This window comes from Ammospiza nelsoni, chromosome 1 (genome assembly GCF_027579445.1).
Source record: "Ammospiza nelsoni isolate bAmmNel1 chromosome 1, bAmmNel1.pri, whole genome shotgun sequence".
Taxonomy (NCBI): Eukaryota; Metazoa; Chordata; class Aves; order Passeriformes; family Passerellidae; genus Ammospiza; species Ammospiza nelsoni.
Genome location: NC_080633.1, coordinates 83,669,177 through 83,685,500, shown reverse-complemented (window position 1 = coordinate 83,685,500; position 16,324 = coordinate 83,669,177). Strand labels below are relative to the sequence as shown.

Sequence of the window (16,324 nt, the reverse complement as noted above, 5' to 3'; positions counted from 1 at the left end):
AAAACCTGATTTCTAAAAACTCAGCCTTTGGAGGAATTCAGATCTTCATTCATTGGTAGAAAATGTAGGGATAATGCTATATCCTTGTGTTTGAGAGAATAATCATAAGGATAGCATGAGCTAGAAACAGGCTATCTAGATTTAATAAAATATCTGAATTTCTCGAGTAATAAACAAGGCTATAAAATGTTCAGCACAATTTTCCATCTTAAATTTTTCAACACTCAATTGAAGATACAATCTTTTAAAAAGGATAGGTGATGATCTCCTATGATAAGAGTGGTGACAGACAAATCCCGGATCATAGACATGACTCAGCATCAGCACAGGAAATATTACAATAGAAAGGCAGATAAGTGGAAAATGTATGAAGCAGTCTGAAGAAGAAGCCTGGTTAACAGTGAGAAGGGTAAAGTGCACAAGGAGAAAAAGCAGAGGAACTGACAGTCTAAAATTCAAAAGATAGGCAAACAATGACAAGGTGAATTCATAGGTTGAGAGAAACCAGAACAGAATAGAGATAATAAACATCTTATTTATGGCTATCCTTGAGGAGGACAAGAAAGGAAACACCCATGCTGCCCCTTTTTTTTTTTTACAGCATTAGAGAGAATATTCCTAACATTAAGCCTGAATGGCAGGGTTTTCATATACATTTTTTTATATGTGTATGTATTTATACAGAACCCTACATGCATTATTTTGTATGAAGAGAAGCTGAGAGGGTTGGGGTTGCTCAACCTGGAGAACAGAAAGATCCAGACAGATCTCATAGCACCTTCCAGATCTTAATGTGGCCTGAAGGGGGCCTACAATAAAGCTGGGGACAGACTTTTTGCAAGGGCATATACTAGTAGGACAAGAGGGAATGGCTTTAAGCTGTAAGAGAGTAGGTTTAGATTGGAACAGGTTCACCAGAGAAGCTGTGAATGCCCCAAGCCTGGAAATGTTCAAGGCAAGGCTGGATGGGGCTCTGATCAACCTGGTCTAGCAGAAGGTGGCCCGGGGCAGAGGGAAGGGAACTATATCGTTCTTAAGGTCCCCTCCTACTGAAAGCATTCTATCATTGAGTGATATATACAAACACAAGACCTTAATTTGAAATCAATAATTAGCTAAGAAAAGCTTCTCTCATGAGTTAAATTGTTGAATATTTTAGTGTAAGAAATAACATCCATATTGCTGTTGGCTTGGAGCGTGGTATACATAAATATATGTGGAAAAAATATTGTCTTAATGTACTTCTGTTCTCCATCATAGAAATAACATATACATGAAAAAATGCAATCTACATGAGTGTTTAAAAATCAAGATCTATAGAGTTGAAGACCTTGTTTTTCCCATTTATTAATGTCACTATTATGAAAGAAAAACTTGGCAAATCTGTGTTCACTATTATCTTCATATTTCGTTAAAACAGCCCTCATCTTTCACTCAGCTTGTTTAACCTATCATTAAGTAACTGGGAGAAAATACAAATGGTTTATGTAAAACCATTGGGTAGAAGTGCTGTTTAAGTAAAAATAAAAAGTTGCTGGAAGAATAAATTAGATTAAATCAGGAATAAATAAATTTTGGTCAGAAATTAGAAGAAAGTCTCTAGGTATCAGAAGATTTGGGTGGTGACAGAGTTTTCAGTGATGGCACTACAGCTGTTTGTTCCCTGCGTTATAGATACCCACAAAACTACATCATTACAATGAGGGCAGCAGAGGGGTAGCACACAGGAAAGCTGCTGGTTTTGGTCTTGTTTTTTACTTTCCCGGCTGTTATACACAGTGTCACATGTTTCCCTCTGTAAGGAGAGCCCTTGATAGTGAAAAAAGAAAATTCATATCTGGAAGAAATCACAGAAGAGGAACAAGAGAGAGACTCAGCAAGTAAGAATTTAAAAGAGGAACTTGCAGCACAATTGTCTCCCAGATCTTCCTGAGGGTTTGTAAGGACTGTGCCCAGCAAGGAGCTCACAAGTGCTGGTGGGTCAGGGTTTATATAAGATCAGTAGGAAATTATTCCAAGTTGCTGGGCTGCGAAGCAAGCATAGAGAAAAACAATTGCCTTGCCCACATACAGCTATCTTACAAAGTAAAGGGATTAAAAAGAAAAACACAGGCTTTTTAGCCTTCAGCCTAAATATTTACCTTGCTCCACCTGAGTAAACATGACACAGTACTTCTTCTAAACAGTTTTAGAAATTGATAACCTTGCAAGGTCTTGCAATATGATGATTTTATAGAGACATTGGAAGAGGTCTACATCTATCCACTCTGTCCATGACACTTTACAGCAGGAGTAGCACAGAAAAATCCACCACTAAGTCTGTTAACATTTTTTATATCATTGTAGAGAAATTAAAAACTATACCAAGACAAGGACTTTGTATTTGAGGATAATTAAAAGTCATCTGTATGTGAGTATAGATGTGATAAAAGAAGATATTTGCTTTAGTTAGAAGACATAATCACAGAGATCAGGAGATTTTAGAAAGCTGGAGCTTTGAATGAAAATTAAAAAGATTGTGAGTGGTAAAACCATTAACATGGATATATTCAAGGCTTTAACTGGATGCAAGCAAGGTAATTACAGGACTGGACAGCTGATGCAATATAAGATTAATGAAAATTTTTAAAAACAAACATAAGAACAGGTTTACAGTTAAGTTAGACATGATTATGGTCCAATAAAATAAACAAAGAGTACACAAGCTAAGATGGAAATAAGAGTGCATATCATTTTTCAAGAAGTAAAACAACCAAATGAATCTATACAAAGAGGCATAATAAATGCAGAGGAGTGCTCTGGTGCTTTGGAGAGATCAGTTTCACAGAGGCATAAATGCTCTTGTGATCTATAGCCCCTATTGATTTTCAGTTTTTATATGATGCTAATTTTACCAATTGTAGTCCCTTAAAATAAGGAAATCCTAGTTTCACAAGCCACTCAAACCATACTTTGTCTTGACCATCCAAACTATTAAACATTTATTACATATTATTAAATGTCCTTAGTTCTGTTAAAAAGCTATAGCTTGAGAAACACAGGTACAGATTTCTTTGATGTTGTCTGCGTCAGTGAAGATGGATCTGATAATTCCAGAGATCATGATATCTATTTAATGAATATTGTTTGTCCACAACCTATCTTGTAGTTCTCAGTGTTAGGTCCACACAAACAAAATCCAGCTATTACTCAACAAATAGATTTAGATAGCTAGGTTTCCAGCACTCCCTGAATCTTAAGAGACTTGTTCTTTCCTCCATCCTATCTTTCCAACATTCTGATTGTGTAAGCTTGGTTTTTAGCTGCATTATGATCCATCTTCGCCTCAAGTGGTGAGCTGTGCCCAACCCAGACTAGCCGGCCATTCACTGCTCAAGAAAATCATCTGAAGACAAAGCAGATTTGAATTTGAGTTCCTTGCCTAAGCAGGACACAGAGCCCAGATTCTTTCCAGTCTGAATTCCGGATGCCATTTGCCATTTTTCTTACTGAAAGAGTGCACAGGAAGTCCCAATCTTCAAAGAAAGCCTTCAAACTAATGCCAATTTCTACTAAATCTCACCAGCTGTCTGCTAAAGAAAAGCCACACCAGCTCACACCAACTACGACTGCACCAGCTCAGGGCAGTAGTACAAGTTAAGACTGAGAGCACACTTCATTTACAAGCTCTCAGGCGCCTCCATGGGTTTTGTCCATCCCCTGCCTAGAGGCAGATTCTGAAAAACAATAAAATTGTATTTCAGGTGCATGTATTTATTTTAGCTGTAGGCTTAACTCTTTGACTGTAAAGCAGAATTAATGACTTACATTTCTGTAAAGTCAATTTTTTCAAAGCAACGAGGGTCATGAAGTTCCTCTGTGGGGGTGCCTGAGAGTTCATCACTGCCCTCCTCCAGAAAGTGACTGGAACAGATTTCTGTTTGGCTCATAAATGATCCTAACAGGCACTGACCTGAAACCACACAGATCTGTCCTTTCTACCTCAATCCTGCTCTGGGAAGTACTCTGCTCCCTTTGTCTATGATGTCACACTGTCTGTTATTGCATTTTATCCCACTTTTGTCTCTTTCTGATTCTCAAAATCATGAACTTTTCTCAAGTGACACTGGAATCTTCTTCAGTACAGAGTTTTCCTCCTGGAACATGCTGGCGAGCATTTTAATGATCGTGCACCTACCTTGCTAAAACCTGGATATACTGAATTTTTTTCAGCTATCAAATTCTTATAAAATCATTAAGTAACATAAATTTACAGCATAATCCTTTCTCTTCTCCTACTTAAATCCTCAAATACCCCAAATCAGTCAAAATAATAATTCCCCTTCTCCTCCATTTGGAACCATCTCCCTTGGGCTGTGTATCTAACCCTGGAGGGTCTCTGTTTTCCTGCCAGGGGTCACTATCATCGCAGAAAAGGAGCAGCCAGGGATGGCTGTGCCCAGGGGGAGGCTGCCAGGCAGATCAGTGAGTCAGGGCCACTCCTTTCCCACTAGAGCTGCACAGAGCTGGCACGGGGCCTGGTCCTGCTCCAGGCTGCAGCTCCCACCATTTCACAGCTGACTGTGGACCTGGGCCCGCACTGCTTCCCACGGGATGGTGTCCTGCCCTCAGCACCATTCCCATCCCCAGGGCTGGGACTGACCCAGGCTGCTTCCTACTGACAGTGCAGCTCCCTGGTTATAACCCTCTCACAGGCTTTTCTGAGGCTCAAGGACACCCCACAAAACTGATTCTGAATAAACAGAAAACAAATACAGATTGTTTTTGATCAAACACACTGCATCCAATCTCATTTTCTATTTTTTTCTTTCAAAATTTACTACAAAAATATACTTCTACCTAATGTAACTGTGGCTACTGTGGCCTTTTAAGTATGTATGATATGTTTGAGACTCTCCCATGGCGCTTTCCCACTTCTGACTTGTTACCAATATTGTTTCAATATTTGAAATTCAAATTATCCAGTCATGCAAAAGAAAACAGACAATTACATTTGAGACTAACTCAAGAAGGTAAAGTCTCTTATTGCTTTACTCAAGTATCACTGATGTAAGTAAAATATTCAATTTCAACTAAATGTAGTTCCAAGTTGAAGTCTAACAAAGCTAATCATTAATTGTACTTTCAGATACGCACCATATGCTTTCATTTTTTTGAGGAGTTTTTCCATGTTGATATCCAAATTACTTTCTATGAAATGCTTTACAAAATTGTTTTGCAGTGCTTCCTGAAATGAAAAGTGATAGATGTTACCTCAGGCTTATCTTCTCTAAGAAAATACAAAATATACATTTGTATTAATTCTCAATTCCGTTACATGACACTGCAGAAGTAATTTAGCTTGTCCATGTCTTTCCCTCTTAACAGTTTAACATCATGCATTTTAAATAAATTGCAGGGAGGCAGGGAAGAGATTTAGGAGAGGTGACAGAGGAAGGCACAGATATGTACAATGGAAAAACCTCAGTAAGAAGAATGTTTTTCTTTTATAGTCCATATTTCCCTCATAATTTTTTCAGCAGTTTCATATCTTTCTGGCAAACATAAGCAATGAACAAACAAGTACCAACACCGTTTTATTTCTCCTGTTTTTCATTAATACTGGAGCAATATTGGAGATAGTGAGGCAATATTGTTTTTAAGTATTTTCATATCAGAAGTTTCTCAGCATCAGTTTCTAGGTTCATAACATAAAGCAAATCTGCCTCTTTTTCAGCTCTTTTAAAATCTGAAGTCACATATATGGGTGATTTTGCATGTATAGAAATACAGTCTATCAGAATGTGTAGAAATACAGATCAAAGTCTATCAGCATGTGTAGAAATACAGATCAAAGTGCAAAAAGTTGGAAAATTGAAAGATCTCCCACAGTTCACCAACCTGCAGTCGTGAGACCGTGAGGACATTTCCACTGGTTTTGAAAACCTCAGACATTCTAAGCCATGTCTCAGAATAACTCCTCAAGCTTTCCACAAAACCAAAAGTGAAATTAGCCTAGGGAAAAAAAAAAATAAAGGGAAACAAATGAAGTGAAAGATGTGCACAGTAAATTCTAAGAAACAGAAAAAAGTGGCATGCTTTAGATCTTGTGCAACTCCTTTCCATTCCATTTTTGATAGTCAGCAGTAAGAATATCCATGTTTAATTTTTTTTTACCTAAGAAATTAAGCATATTTTTTTCTATACCAAGCAAATGAAAGTTTTCCTGTGCTCTGTATGTTTCAACAAAGACTTCTCTATTTTATAATGTTTCTTTCATAGAGAGTATCGTGGAGGTGCTTGAGAAAGACAGAAAAAATAAATAAAGTTGGGACATATTCAAGAGAAAACCTCTCAGTTTTGGGTCTTTTATTCAAACTAGTTTGACTGAGTACATAATAAAACTGAAATTTGGAAGCACAGTTTGGACAATAAATATAACTGATCAATCAATCTCTTTCAAAATACTCTCACAGGGAAAGACTTGAGTAAAACAAAATATTTTCTATCCCAGTCAAACACAGGGTACAATTTCTCTCTTAGTAAACAACCAGCAATTTTTTTCCAGCCTGTTTTAAACAGATCATAAGTATACTCAAGACTAGAAAATATTGCAGAATCTTTTTGTTTAAATTGGTGTTATCAGTCACAGAAGTGCATTTAAGAACAATCCAGCATAGTTGTTATGATAAAAATTGTGACATTTTCCAGCAAAGAGTGTCTGCAGTGAGTTGTAAACTCCAATTTGGGACCACGCTTTTTGCAATAATTCCTGTTGAAAATATACAATTTCTACCATAATATCTTAAGTGCCTTTTTCAAAATCTCACTCTTAGCACAACATGAGAAAACAATTTCTGGTGGCTCTTTCTTCCTCTTTGCAACACAGAACGCTCTAAAGAGACCTTGCACATAATTTTGTTTATCTGAAAAATATTATGCATTCAACTTCTATGAGAATCCCTATTCCACTTTAAAGTGTGATCATTCATAATGATTAAGGACAAAGTGATCCTAAATGTTAAACCAAATCCTGCTGTCAAGTAGACTGAATAAGTTCTTCTGATCAGAAGTAACACAGAAACCTCAGGAATGAAATCCCCAGACCAGGCACAATGGTAACAAGATCAAGGAGACCAGGAAGGCTACAAGGGTGGCAAACAGGCAGTCTGGGAGATTGCTTTCTCCCCAGGATAGAGCAATTAGTTTTAACACCAGAACACAAGGAGATCAAACTTTCAGACACCACTAGAAACTAGTATACCAAGCAGCTTGTAAGGTCTGGACTTAGTATCAGTAGAGCTTAATCCTTCTTAACTTGAGTCTGTATTGCACAAAGGAATATTATATTTGTTATTATTTATTATTATTATTATTATTATTATTATTATTATTATTATTATTTCACTTAAAACTAGTTTTGCTATTTCATTCATTCATTGATGAATGTAGGCATTTGGGAAGTTCTTGTGTCAGAAGCCTTCCTCACACAGAACACTTTAGATAATTTCTTATCGAAGCAGCAGTAAAAAATAAAGTCCTACAACTTAACAAAGTGAACAATAAGCAGTTTCCAGGAAAAGATAATGTCCAGCCAAGAATTTCAAAAGTACTCAAGGATTAAATAGCTGAACTACTCACTGTAGTGTAACCTCCTGATTAAAATTCCCTTGTTATGAGGGAAGTGGAAAATAACAAATGCAAAGTTATAAATAAAGATGCTACTAATGCAGACCAATAATTCTGAAATCTAAGAAAGTTTTAAGAGTGGAGGTTTAGCATGTTAATTGGCAAAATAATGTGGAAATATTTTAAGTGGTATATTCTAAATGTCATTGTAACATAGAATATAAGTTCAAAAACATAAGTAATATTTATCATTTTTTACAACTCATTTTTTACAAAATTTCCATCTAGAAACATCAAGAACAGCTTTATTTTTAACTGACTAGAAATTTTAAATTAATTACACTGTGCTACAGAGCGATAACTGATATTCCCCAAATTAAGTTATTTAACTGCAAAGCATGACATTACTCAATCCTTTTTTCCAATTCAGAGCAGAAACTATAAAGCTACATAGTATCTGCTATCTACAGTGGGGGTTTTGGCTTAGTTTTTTGCTATATTTTTAAAATGCAAATCATAATACCACAAAGTTTTCAATTTAAAGAGAATATAGTTACCACGACATTTAAAGTTATTATGGTCCTTTTGTGTGCCCCTTACAAGCAGCAATTTCTTTTTTCCAAATTTCCATTCTTACAATAACTAATATTGCAGGTTAAAAGTCATGTACTTAGAAGATGAATGCAAAATTTGCAGAGAAATCTAAAACAAGTCTTAAACCCTTCTCTTACAGAAGTGCCTCTAAGCTAGGCATGAAGAAACATGTCATTGTCAACAACCCCACTCAAGAAAGCAAATCAACCACAGCAGAACTGCAGAGATAGTATAACTCTTGAATACCATCATCAGCATCCACACTTACAGCACCTCAGTTTTGACTGGTCACTCAGCTACTGGTGTTAGAAACAATCAATGAGGATGAACTACTGATTACTTAAGATTTTTTTCTTTTTAATTCAGCTCAATGACTCCCTAAGAACAGGGTTTTATTTTTCCCTGGGGCCATCCCTTCCCACGGGTCTTCATGCAGCCCCATTACAGTTCCCATGATAAGAAAATGTTAAAGGCAAAAGCTTCCCTAGAATATGTGCACCCTACACCTCGATTCAGCATGCTAATCTGTTCTTTTTAAACTTTCTATACGTGCTTTAAAGGACTTTGAGCAAAAGTCTGCTTTTCACGCTGAGTTTGAACCACTGTAACAAGTAGGATAAAAGTTAAGAGAAGCATTAAGTTTAAAGTTGGAAACAGGTAAGGGCTCAGGGGGCAGGTTGGATCTATTTTTCTGAAAGGCAATTATCCAATTGCTTCTGCCTACCCTGAAAGAAGTGGACCTTTAAAACGAATTGCAAAGACAAAATCAATACACAGAAATAGTGACATTTTTTGATACTCACCTTCTCCATCACCAGGTCAATCATGCTGATGTTTGAATTGTACAGTATCTTCCCATGTAATAAAGGTTTCAGGAAAGTCCATAGCAAAGCTCCATTAGGAGCCTGCAAAATCTCTTGATAAAGCTTCAAGCAAAAAGGACCTGCAAAAACAAAGACAGATTCACATGTAAGATTGACATTTTTTTATTCAAATAAAAGCTTGAGGCTTATTTCAGAGTCTACCACAGCACCATGCCAAAAACTGTTATGAGTGTTTTGGTAACAGCACCATGCAACTGCCGCTAAGTAATCATTAGAGGTTCCTATAGAAATTGTTTAAACAAAGTCTATGATAGTGTTCAGGATGCAGAACTCTAAACAATGAATAGGAAAAAAATTGGAATCTAAAGAGTTCCTCACATTTCTGAAAAGCAGCCTGTGAATCCGTCTGTCCTAAGTGTTACATTAGTGCATTTTAGAGCAGAAGGGCATATGCAAAACCTCTGCCCACACAAGTGAATTCAGAGGGAAAAGTCACCTTGAAAGAGAAAAAAAATTCCTTCCACACCCTCCATTGCTCTGCAGCTTTAGATTCCTACATAAGAAAGAAGTAGGAATATACAAAACCCTACAGAAATACAGGCTTTCATTTTTGTACAATCTTACAAGAACCTGCCAAAAAGACAGGTAAAAAATTATCATGGCACTCGACTTCTTGATTTGAAAAATCTAATCAATTTTCTTTTCCATTCCTTAATAAAAAATCATATTCCTACATCACATGGGGCTACTAATGCATTAGGGTGTATATCCTTCAGAACTAGGATCTAAGGAATAGTTTCCATATATCCCACTGCATTTTGTACTCACATAAAGGCAATGAGTTCCTATAAGAAACATTTAGATTTTTATGCCCAACTCATGTGTTTGGGGGTTTTATTATTTATTACAAGTGTTTTCAAAATATCCTGTTTCTAGTGCTCTGAAGAAATATTAAATAATATCAACTAACTCCTCAAAGAAGACAAATCTTCCTGCATGATGGAAAACTAGGCCAAAACCATTTAAACTCCTGACAAAAATTTAAAGAAAGAAGTGTCAGAAATGTTTCATCAAGAAACAGTTCTATGCCCAAATTTTTACTTTCTTGAATGAAACAACCATTAGTAAACACGATCCTTGCTAAACAATAGCAAAGAATTAAGAGCCTAGAAGTTAGCCAGACATAAATGTCAATAGACTAAGGACACAGAAGACTTGCTAATCTGGGTTTGTTGTGATCTTCAGAAAGTCATTAGGAAGTATTTGGCATGTGCAAGATACATATAAGTTAATCAGTGTGAAGCAGTATGAAACAAGTTTCTGTGGCTTTAATTTTTGTTTTTAATTTTCATTTTCCATTGCTCCATTTACAAATTAGTGAAATATGGGCAACAGTATTAATTCACTTATGGAAAAGTTGGAACTAACTGATGCCTTAAATATGGCAGAGCCCCATGGTAAAAAGCATAGAAGAATTGTGACAACTGAAAAAAAAAATCATAAAACAGTGCTTCTGGCCTAAACAGCTTTTGAAGAGACCAAGTTCCAAACAATCTGTCTAATCCAGCTGACTTCATTCTTCCAACAGGAAAGAAAAGCAGAGCTGCCTGCTTACCACAACTTGCCACACATGCAAGTGAAAAGGCCAAAGCAGAGCTCTGGCTCCCTCCCAAGGGTCCCAGCCAAGCCAGGAGCAATTTCTGCCTGCAGAAACCAATAGATGACAGAGGCTTCCCTAGTGACACTCTATCACTGTATTCTTCTCTTGCACAGGGCCACCCAAGGCACTAACAAGGTTATTAACAATATTAAAATTAATCAGGGTAAGTCAAACCTGTATTGAAGAAAGGGAGCAAAGGTGAAACTATATGAGAGCTAAGGGATTTTTCTGAGCACTTGACAAACAGAATAGGAATATCAACCATTTAAAAACTCATTCTATCCAGAAGGTTTGTATATTTTACTGCTCAATAATACCACAGCTTTGTGTTCACCAAAGAAAGGTAAGCAGCAATAAATTCTCAATCCTGTATCTGAAAGATATGTTTTTAATACCAAGTGCTTTAAAAATGTTAACAAAAATGTTTCAAAGACAGGAACGCTCTTACTTACTATTTGCAAAGATAGAAAAAACAGAATCTCTTCTGTCTCACTCACAATTATCTCATAGCCACTTAACTTTTATTGATCAACACTTTGTGCTCAAGATGACAGCGTCAACTGAGATATCAGTGAGCATATATACATTTCCATTTAAGTGGAAAAAACTACTCTTAACTCTGAATTCATACTGCTACTTGTCAGATTTTTTTCTTACTTGAGTCTTCAGGAATGCCATATTTTGCCATATTTTCCTCCAGAAGTCCCATGATTCTGGGCATGTCTATGAACAGGTTTGCATTGCTGAAAAATGAAGATTCTTCTTTACATACTGCCTTGATTACAGAATCCAGGGATCCAACAGCTGAACTTCTGAACTGCCCACCCTGCAAAAACTAGAACAAGTGAACAAAAACCACAGATGAATCAAAGTTGCTTTAAGTAGCTTCAAGGAGTAGCCCTGGTGTTCTGTCAATATTGACGTCTAAGGAGATTGACAAAATTAGACTGTTGAAAAGCCTGTTAGGATGAGGTCCTGCTGTGTTCATTTCTATTCTTCTGATCACCATTATTGTGGGGAAAGGTAATGTAGTTTTAATTGTCAGGATACTCAATGAAAGACAGCAGCATAATGTACCACACTGAAACTAGAAAAACACTGTGTAGCAGTTAGGCAGAAAAGGACTGAAAACATCAAGACAACTAGATGACAGATACCCTGATTCCAATGCCAATTTTCACAAAATGTGCTCCTCTGGTAGATTATTCCTGTGTCACAAAGGCAGCAGAAACAACCAAAGACATTTTGCTACGAACATTTACAGTGAAGACAGTTGCTAATAAGAAAAAAAAATATGCAGATGCCCTAAAAGTCTCTTTTTCAAGTACATCTTTTAACTTGTTAGATGTGCTTACAGTTTTTGCACATCTTGAGTCATACCAGCATTTATTATTGCCATTTGTTCATGACTAGCATACATCTAATGAGGAGACAGAGCAATCTGACTGCTTTTATGGCTTAAGCACCATCATTCACCACATTCAAAAAGGAAGAAGAACAACAATAGTCTCATCCTCTGTGCAGCTCCACTTTTCAAATAATGGGCTTGGATTGTAAGTGATATCTCATGGAAGTCTGTACAGGTGCACAGCTCTAAGAGGACACAACTGCAAGGCATCTTGCTGCTGTGGTGCAAATGAAGAATGCACTGGCTCGCCTCGTACTCATTACTGCAGCAGATGCTTGTCAAGAAAGGCATAACTACACTATCAGACATCATTTGAAGACTCCACAACTGGCAAGTAGAAAAACCACTGTGATACATCAAACACAGACATTCGGCACAAGAAAAAATTAGCATTCTATTGCTGGAATTTTTTTAAACAGAAGAGTCAATTTTCAAAGTAATACAGCACTTTACATAAAGACATAATCACAGACAGTTTGGAAATTGCGCTATTAGAAACAGTTTATCCTGATCAATGCATTTATTGAAGTGCCAGGTGCTTCTTTAGTAATCCTGGAGGAATATTAGTAAGTGTCTTTTAAAGCTCAGTGTTAGCTGCTCCCAAAATCTTACTTTTAGCGTACAGTTTCAGCACAGAGAAAAGTAAATAAGTAATACCCATATTTCATAATAAAATCATCCACAGCCCTTGAATGAATCTGCTGGCATGGGCTTCACTGGAGAAATAAACTTTATTTATGCACAATGCTGTATAAAATTGGTTATGAATCTTTATTAGTGACTATTTGCACTAGAGGGATAAATGAGGCCTATTTCAGTCAAAGAGCACAAATGTGCTAATTAATTCCAGTTCCAATCAAAATAATTTGAAATTGAAATAATGAATATTTATGCGGTAAGCTGCCACTAACAGGCTGAATCTACTTACTGTCTTTCAACTAAATATCCACCGACTCAAAAAAATATGTTTCTTAAATTTGGCTTTGATAAAGTATGAGGAATATATAGTATGGCTCTCACAAAAAAAAAAAAAAAAAGGGTTATCTTTGATCTAGTTTTAACTGTATAAAGCAGGGCTGTAATCAAGACTGATAAATCCAAACAACCAGCCTCTCCTACAAACTAATCAGTTAAGCAAGCCACAGTAGCAAAGTCATGGAAGAGGAAAGCTGGTATGGAAGATTAAAAGGTTATCTGGAACTGGATTTTAAAACAGAGGCAAAAACTTCATAGCATATGAGCTTCTGACCTAACAGAACAGCTGTATGCCAAAAAATGTTATGAATAAAACCAAATTCACATGGAATAGAAATACCAGTTATTCATAAAAAGAGACTTCAAAGTCATATTGGGCTACACAGCTTTCAAAAAATAAATCTAAAATACATTCTGGATCATTACATTAGAGAGAAAGAAAGAGAGGGAAAAAATAATGCAATTTTCCTGGAAAACTACAAGGACCCTAAAGATAATTCAAAATTTGATGAAACCATAGGGCTAAGGGCAATAAATTCAGACAAATAGATAATCCTAATTCTTGGGAAAAAAACATAAACAGAACAAAGTCTTTTTCATCCTGAAATTGACAGAATCAAGGGAATAATAGCAAAATTGCTGATTTGATTAAATAGTTTTCAGAAACCTATCAAATTTAGATGGCACTATTTGAAAAGTAGAAAAATCATGCATACTCAGGAATGAGAAGTATAATTATCCAGGAAATAATATCTGGTTCTGATGTTTATTAGAGCAAGATATACAGTGATATTTAAGGAGAGAACATTAAAGACAAAAAATATTTGAGAGGTAAAATTTAATGCATTCTCAAATTATCATGCCTGACCAACACAACATATTTACGTGGGAGGGCAATTCCTTTCTCAACAAAATGTTAAAAGTTGACAGTTTAGGTGAACTCTAGCAAACAATTAATGTTCATGCTCCAGAAAGTATTAATCATCAATTAATCCAACTGCTGGATAATAGTGGTGAAAAAAATGGCATTCATATTGCAGGGAGCCTGTTAACAGGAAAGAAAGCACAGGATTACAAAGAAGTTGTTAGTGTTTTTCCTATGAGCCCTGAAAGAAACAAATTGCCTAAATTTACCTATATTTAATATTGGAAGGCATTGCAGGAGAAAAGGAGATGAGAACCCAATGTGGCAAAAAACCAAATGCTTAATTCAAAGCAAGTTGAATAGAAAGATAACCACTGCAAAATCTTATTTATCAACTGAAATCCTGAGAAGTTGCTATAAAATGGAGGTCACCTCAGTATATCACTCATCCTTAATCATCTAAGAGACAAAACTGTGCAGCTTATGAGAAAGTTGAATGCAAGTTTAGAAAAGTCATTTCAGTAGGTATAGACAAGAATGAGCAGCCTACAAGAGTCATCAGTTGTAATACCCCTCATACAATGCACACATTTCTTCTTCCAGACATTCAGGATTACCCTTAAACCAGCATAAAAAACAATGCTAGGCTGTCTTAGGCAACTGAGAGCCCGATAGAAAAAGCTAAAGCAAAAACCAAATGCTAAAATAGGTCACTTGAACCTATCAAAACAAATGGCCTTCCATGCATATATGGGCAAGCCAGAGAAGTTAAAAATGCCCCAGAACATTTTTGATACAAGAATAAACATAGTAGCCACAAATAAACCTAAGGCAGAATTTTGTTCATTTAAAACCCCAACAGGTTGTTCCACAATGATACGTTCAACAGAGAATTTGTTCAAGTTAGTGGCAGGATTACAGAGTGAGGCCACCTCTCACAATTAACAGCATTTAGCAACTCAGGAAGTGCCCTGCAGCTGATCTGCTGATGAGTCACAAGCATCCAAAAAATTAGGTATGAAAATATAAGTGAATGATTTCAAACAGCAAAACACAAGCACAAATCATTATTGAAACCAGCAGTGATTTTCTTCAGGGAGTTATCCATTCACTCAGTGTTTTTAAAAGCAGAACCTGGCACCATATTCCAGTTAATATTGATAGGTTTTACATCATCTTTTATGAAAATACATGTACCTTTTCAATTCAACTTCACATTTTACAGATATATTAAAGTTATTTTCTCCTTTCCAGTTTTTCTTTCAGGCAGAAATCTATGCTGATTAGTATGGATAGATGACAATTACTTTATTATCTCTTTCATTATAGAAGTATTTTTTTAAATTAACCTCAATGGCTTTCTGACAAAGGTCCACATATTTTACACCAAAAACATTTACATTCTTTATCTGATAATCTTTCAATGTCACTGAACTACTTTGCTCTTGGTAATTATGAAAACAACAATACATAAGGATGGGCTCTTTTGGAAATTGAAGAAAACATTTAAGGAGGGAAGTGTGTAAGCAATATACGAACTTCAGAGGAGCACTTACTCAATAGTACGGGTTTGGCCACTATAGAAAAGTAGCAAAAAATAATAATAATTAAAACTTACTGGAAAATATAAAAAAATCAATTTAAATTAAAAAAAGGGAAACTTTTACTAGTCTTCAAAATTACAAAAAAAAAGTTATGGAGACAGAAGAGCCCTTGAAATCAAAAATGTAACTTATTAATAAAAGAAATAGGCACTGATTATTTTTATCTTCCACAAATTATTAGGTGACCAATAAACCCCAGCAATTTCACAAGTAAAAGGCATTTAGCAAAACATTAGAAAATAAAAATTGTGTGAAAAAAAAAGTGATCAAAAAAGGTTAGAAGTAAAAAAGAACAAAACTTCCAAGGTTAAATCTATGGTAAATTATGGGATATTAGGGGTGGCCATCGAGCAAAGCTTAAAACTGTGAGAAGATGGCCCTCTGCTGTTCGATTTGTTCTTTTGCAAACTTTTTTTGAGCAGCACCTTTTGAGAGGTTCTTTTATCAAATAAGGAACTGTGGGATTTTAGTCCATAAGGAATATTTCATTTACTGGAAGGAAAGTCTGACACAAATGGAGCTAGTTTAAGGAAAGGAGAAAAAAAGGCAAATGTCTGGTGAAAGTCACCATTAATTGCAGCAGCCAAAGAGGTACCCCAAAAAGAGAGGTTCAAAACTGATAGATGCACCAGAACAGCATTTTTCAACATGTCTCTATCACACAAAATAGAAGATCTTGAAAAATGTATCACTAAGGAAAATAGTACTTAGGGCAGTGTTTACTCTGTACTCTAGCAATAAACCAGATTGCACCATCTATCACTGTGGGGTCTCTCAGAGGTTTGC

At 35.9% G+C, this 16,324-nt stretch overlaps 1 protein-coding gene across 1 annotated transcript in view; it reads right to left on the bottom strand.

Moving 5' to 3' along the window:
* The window catches only part of ABCA13 (ATP binding cassette subfamily A member 13), a 175,969-nt gene that overhangs the window by 110,478 nt on the left and 49,167 nt on the right, over positions 1–16,324 (bottom strand). The window contains exons 20-23 of the mRNA XM_059479845.1: positions 11,344–11,521; positions 9,006–9,145; positions 5,881–5,994; positions 5,137–5,227 (exon numbers count right to left, since the gene is read on the bottom strand). Of these exons, the coding sequence (XP_059335828.1) occupies positions 5,137–5,227; positions 5,881–5,994; positions 9,006–9,145; positions 11,344–11,521 (523 nt within the window). The remainder of the gene's footprint in view (positions 1–5,136; positions 5,228–5,880; positions 5,995–9,005; positions 9,146–11,343; positions 11,522–16,324) is intronic.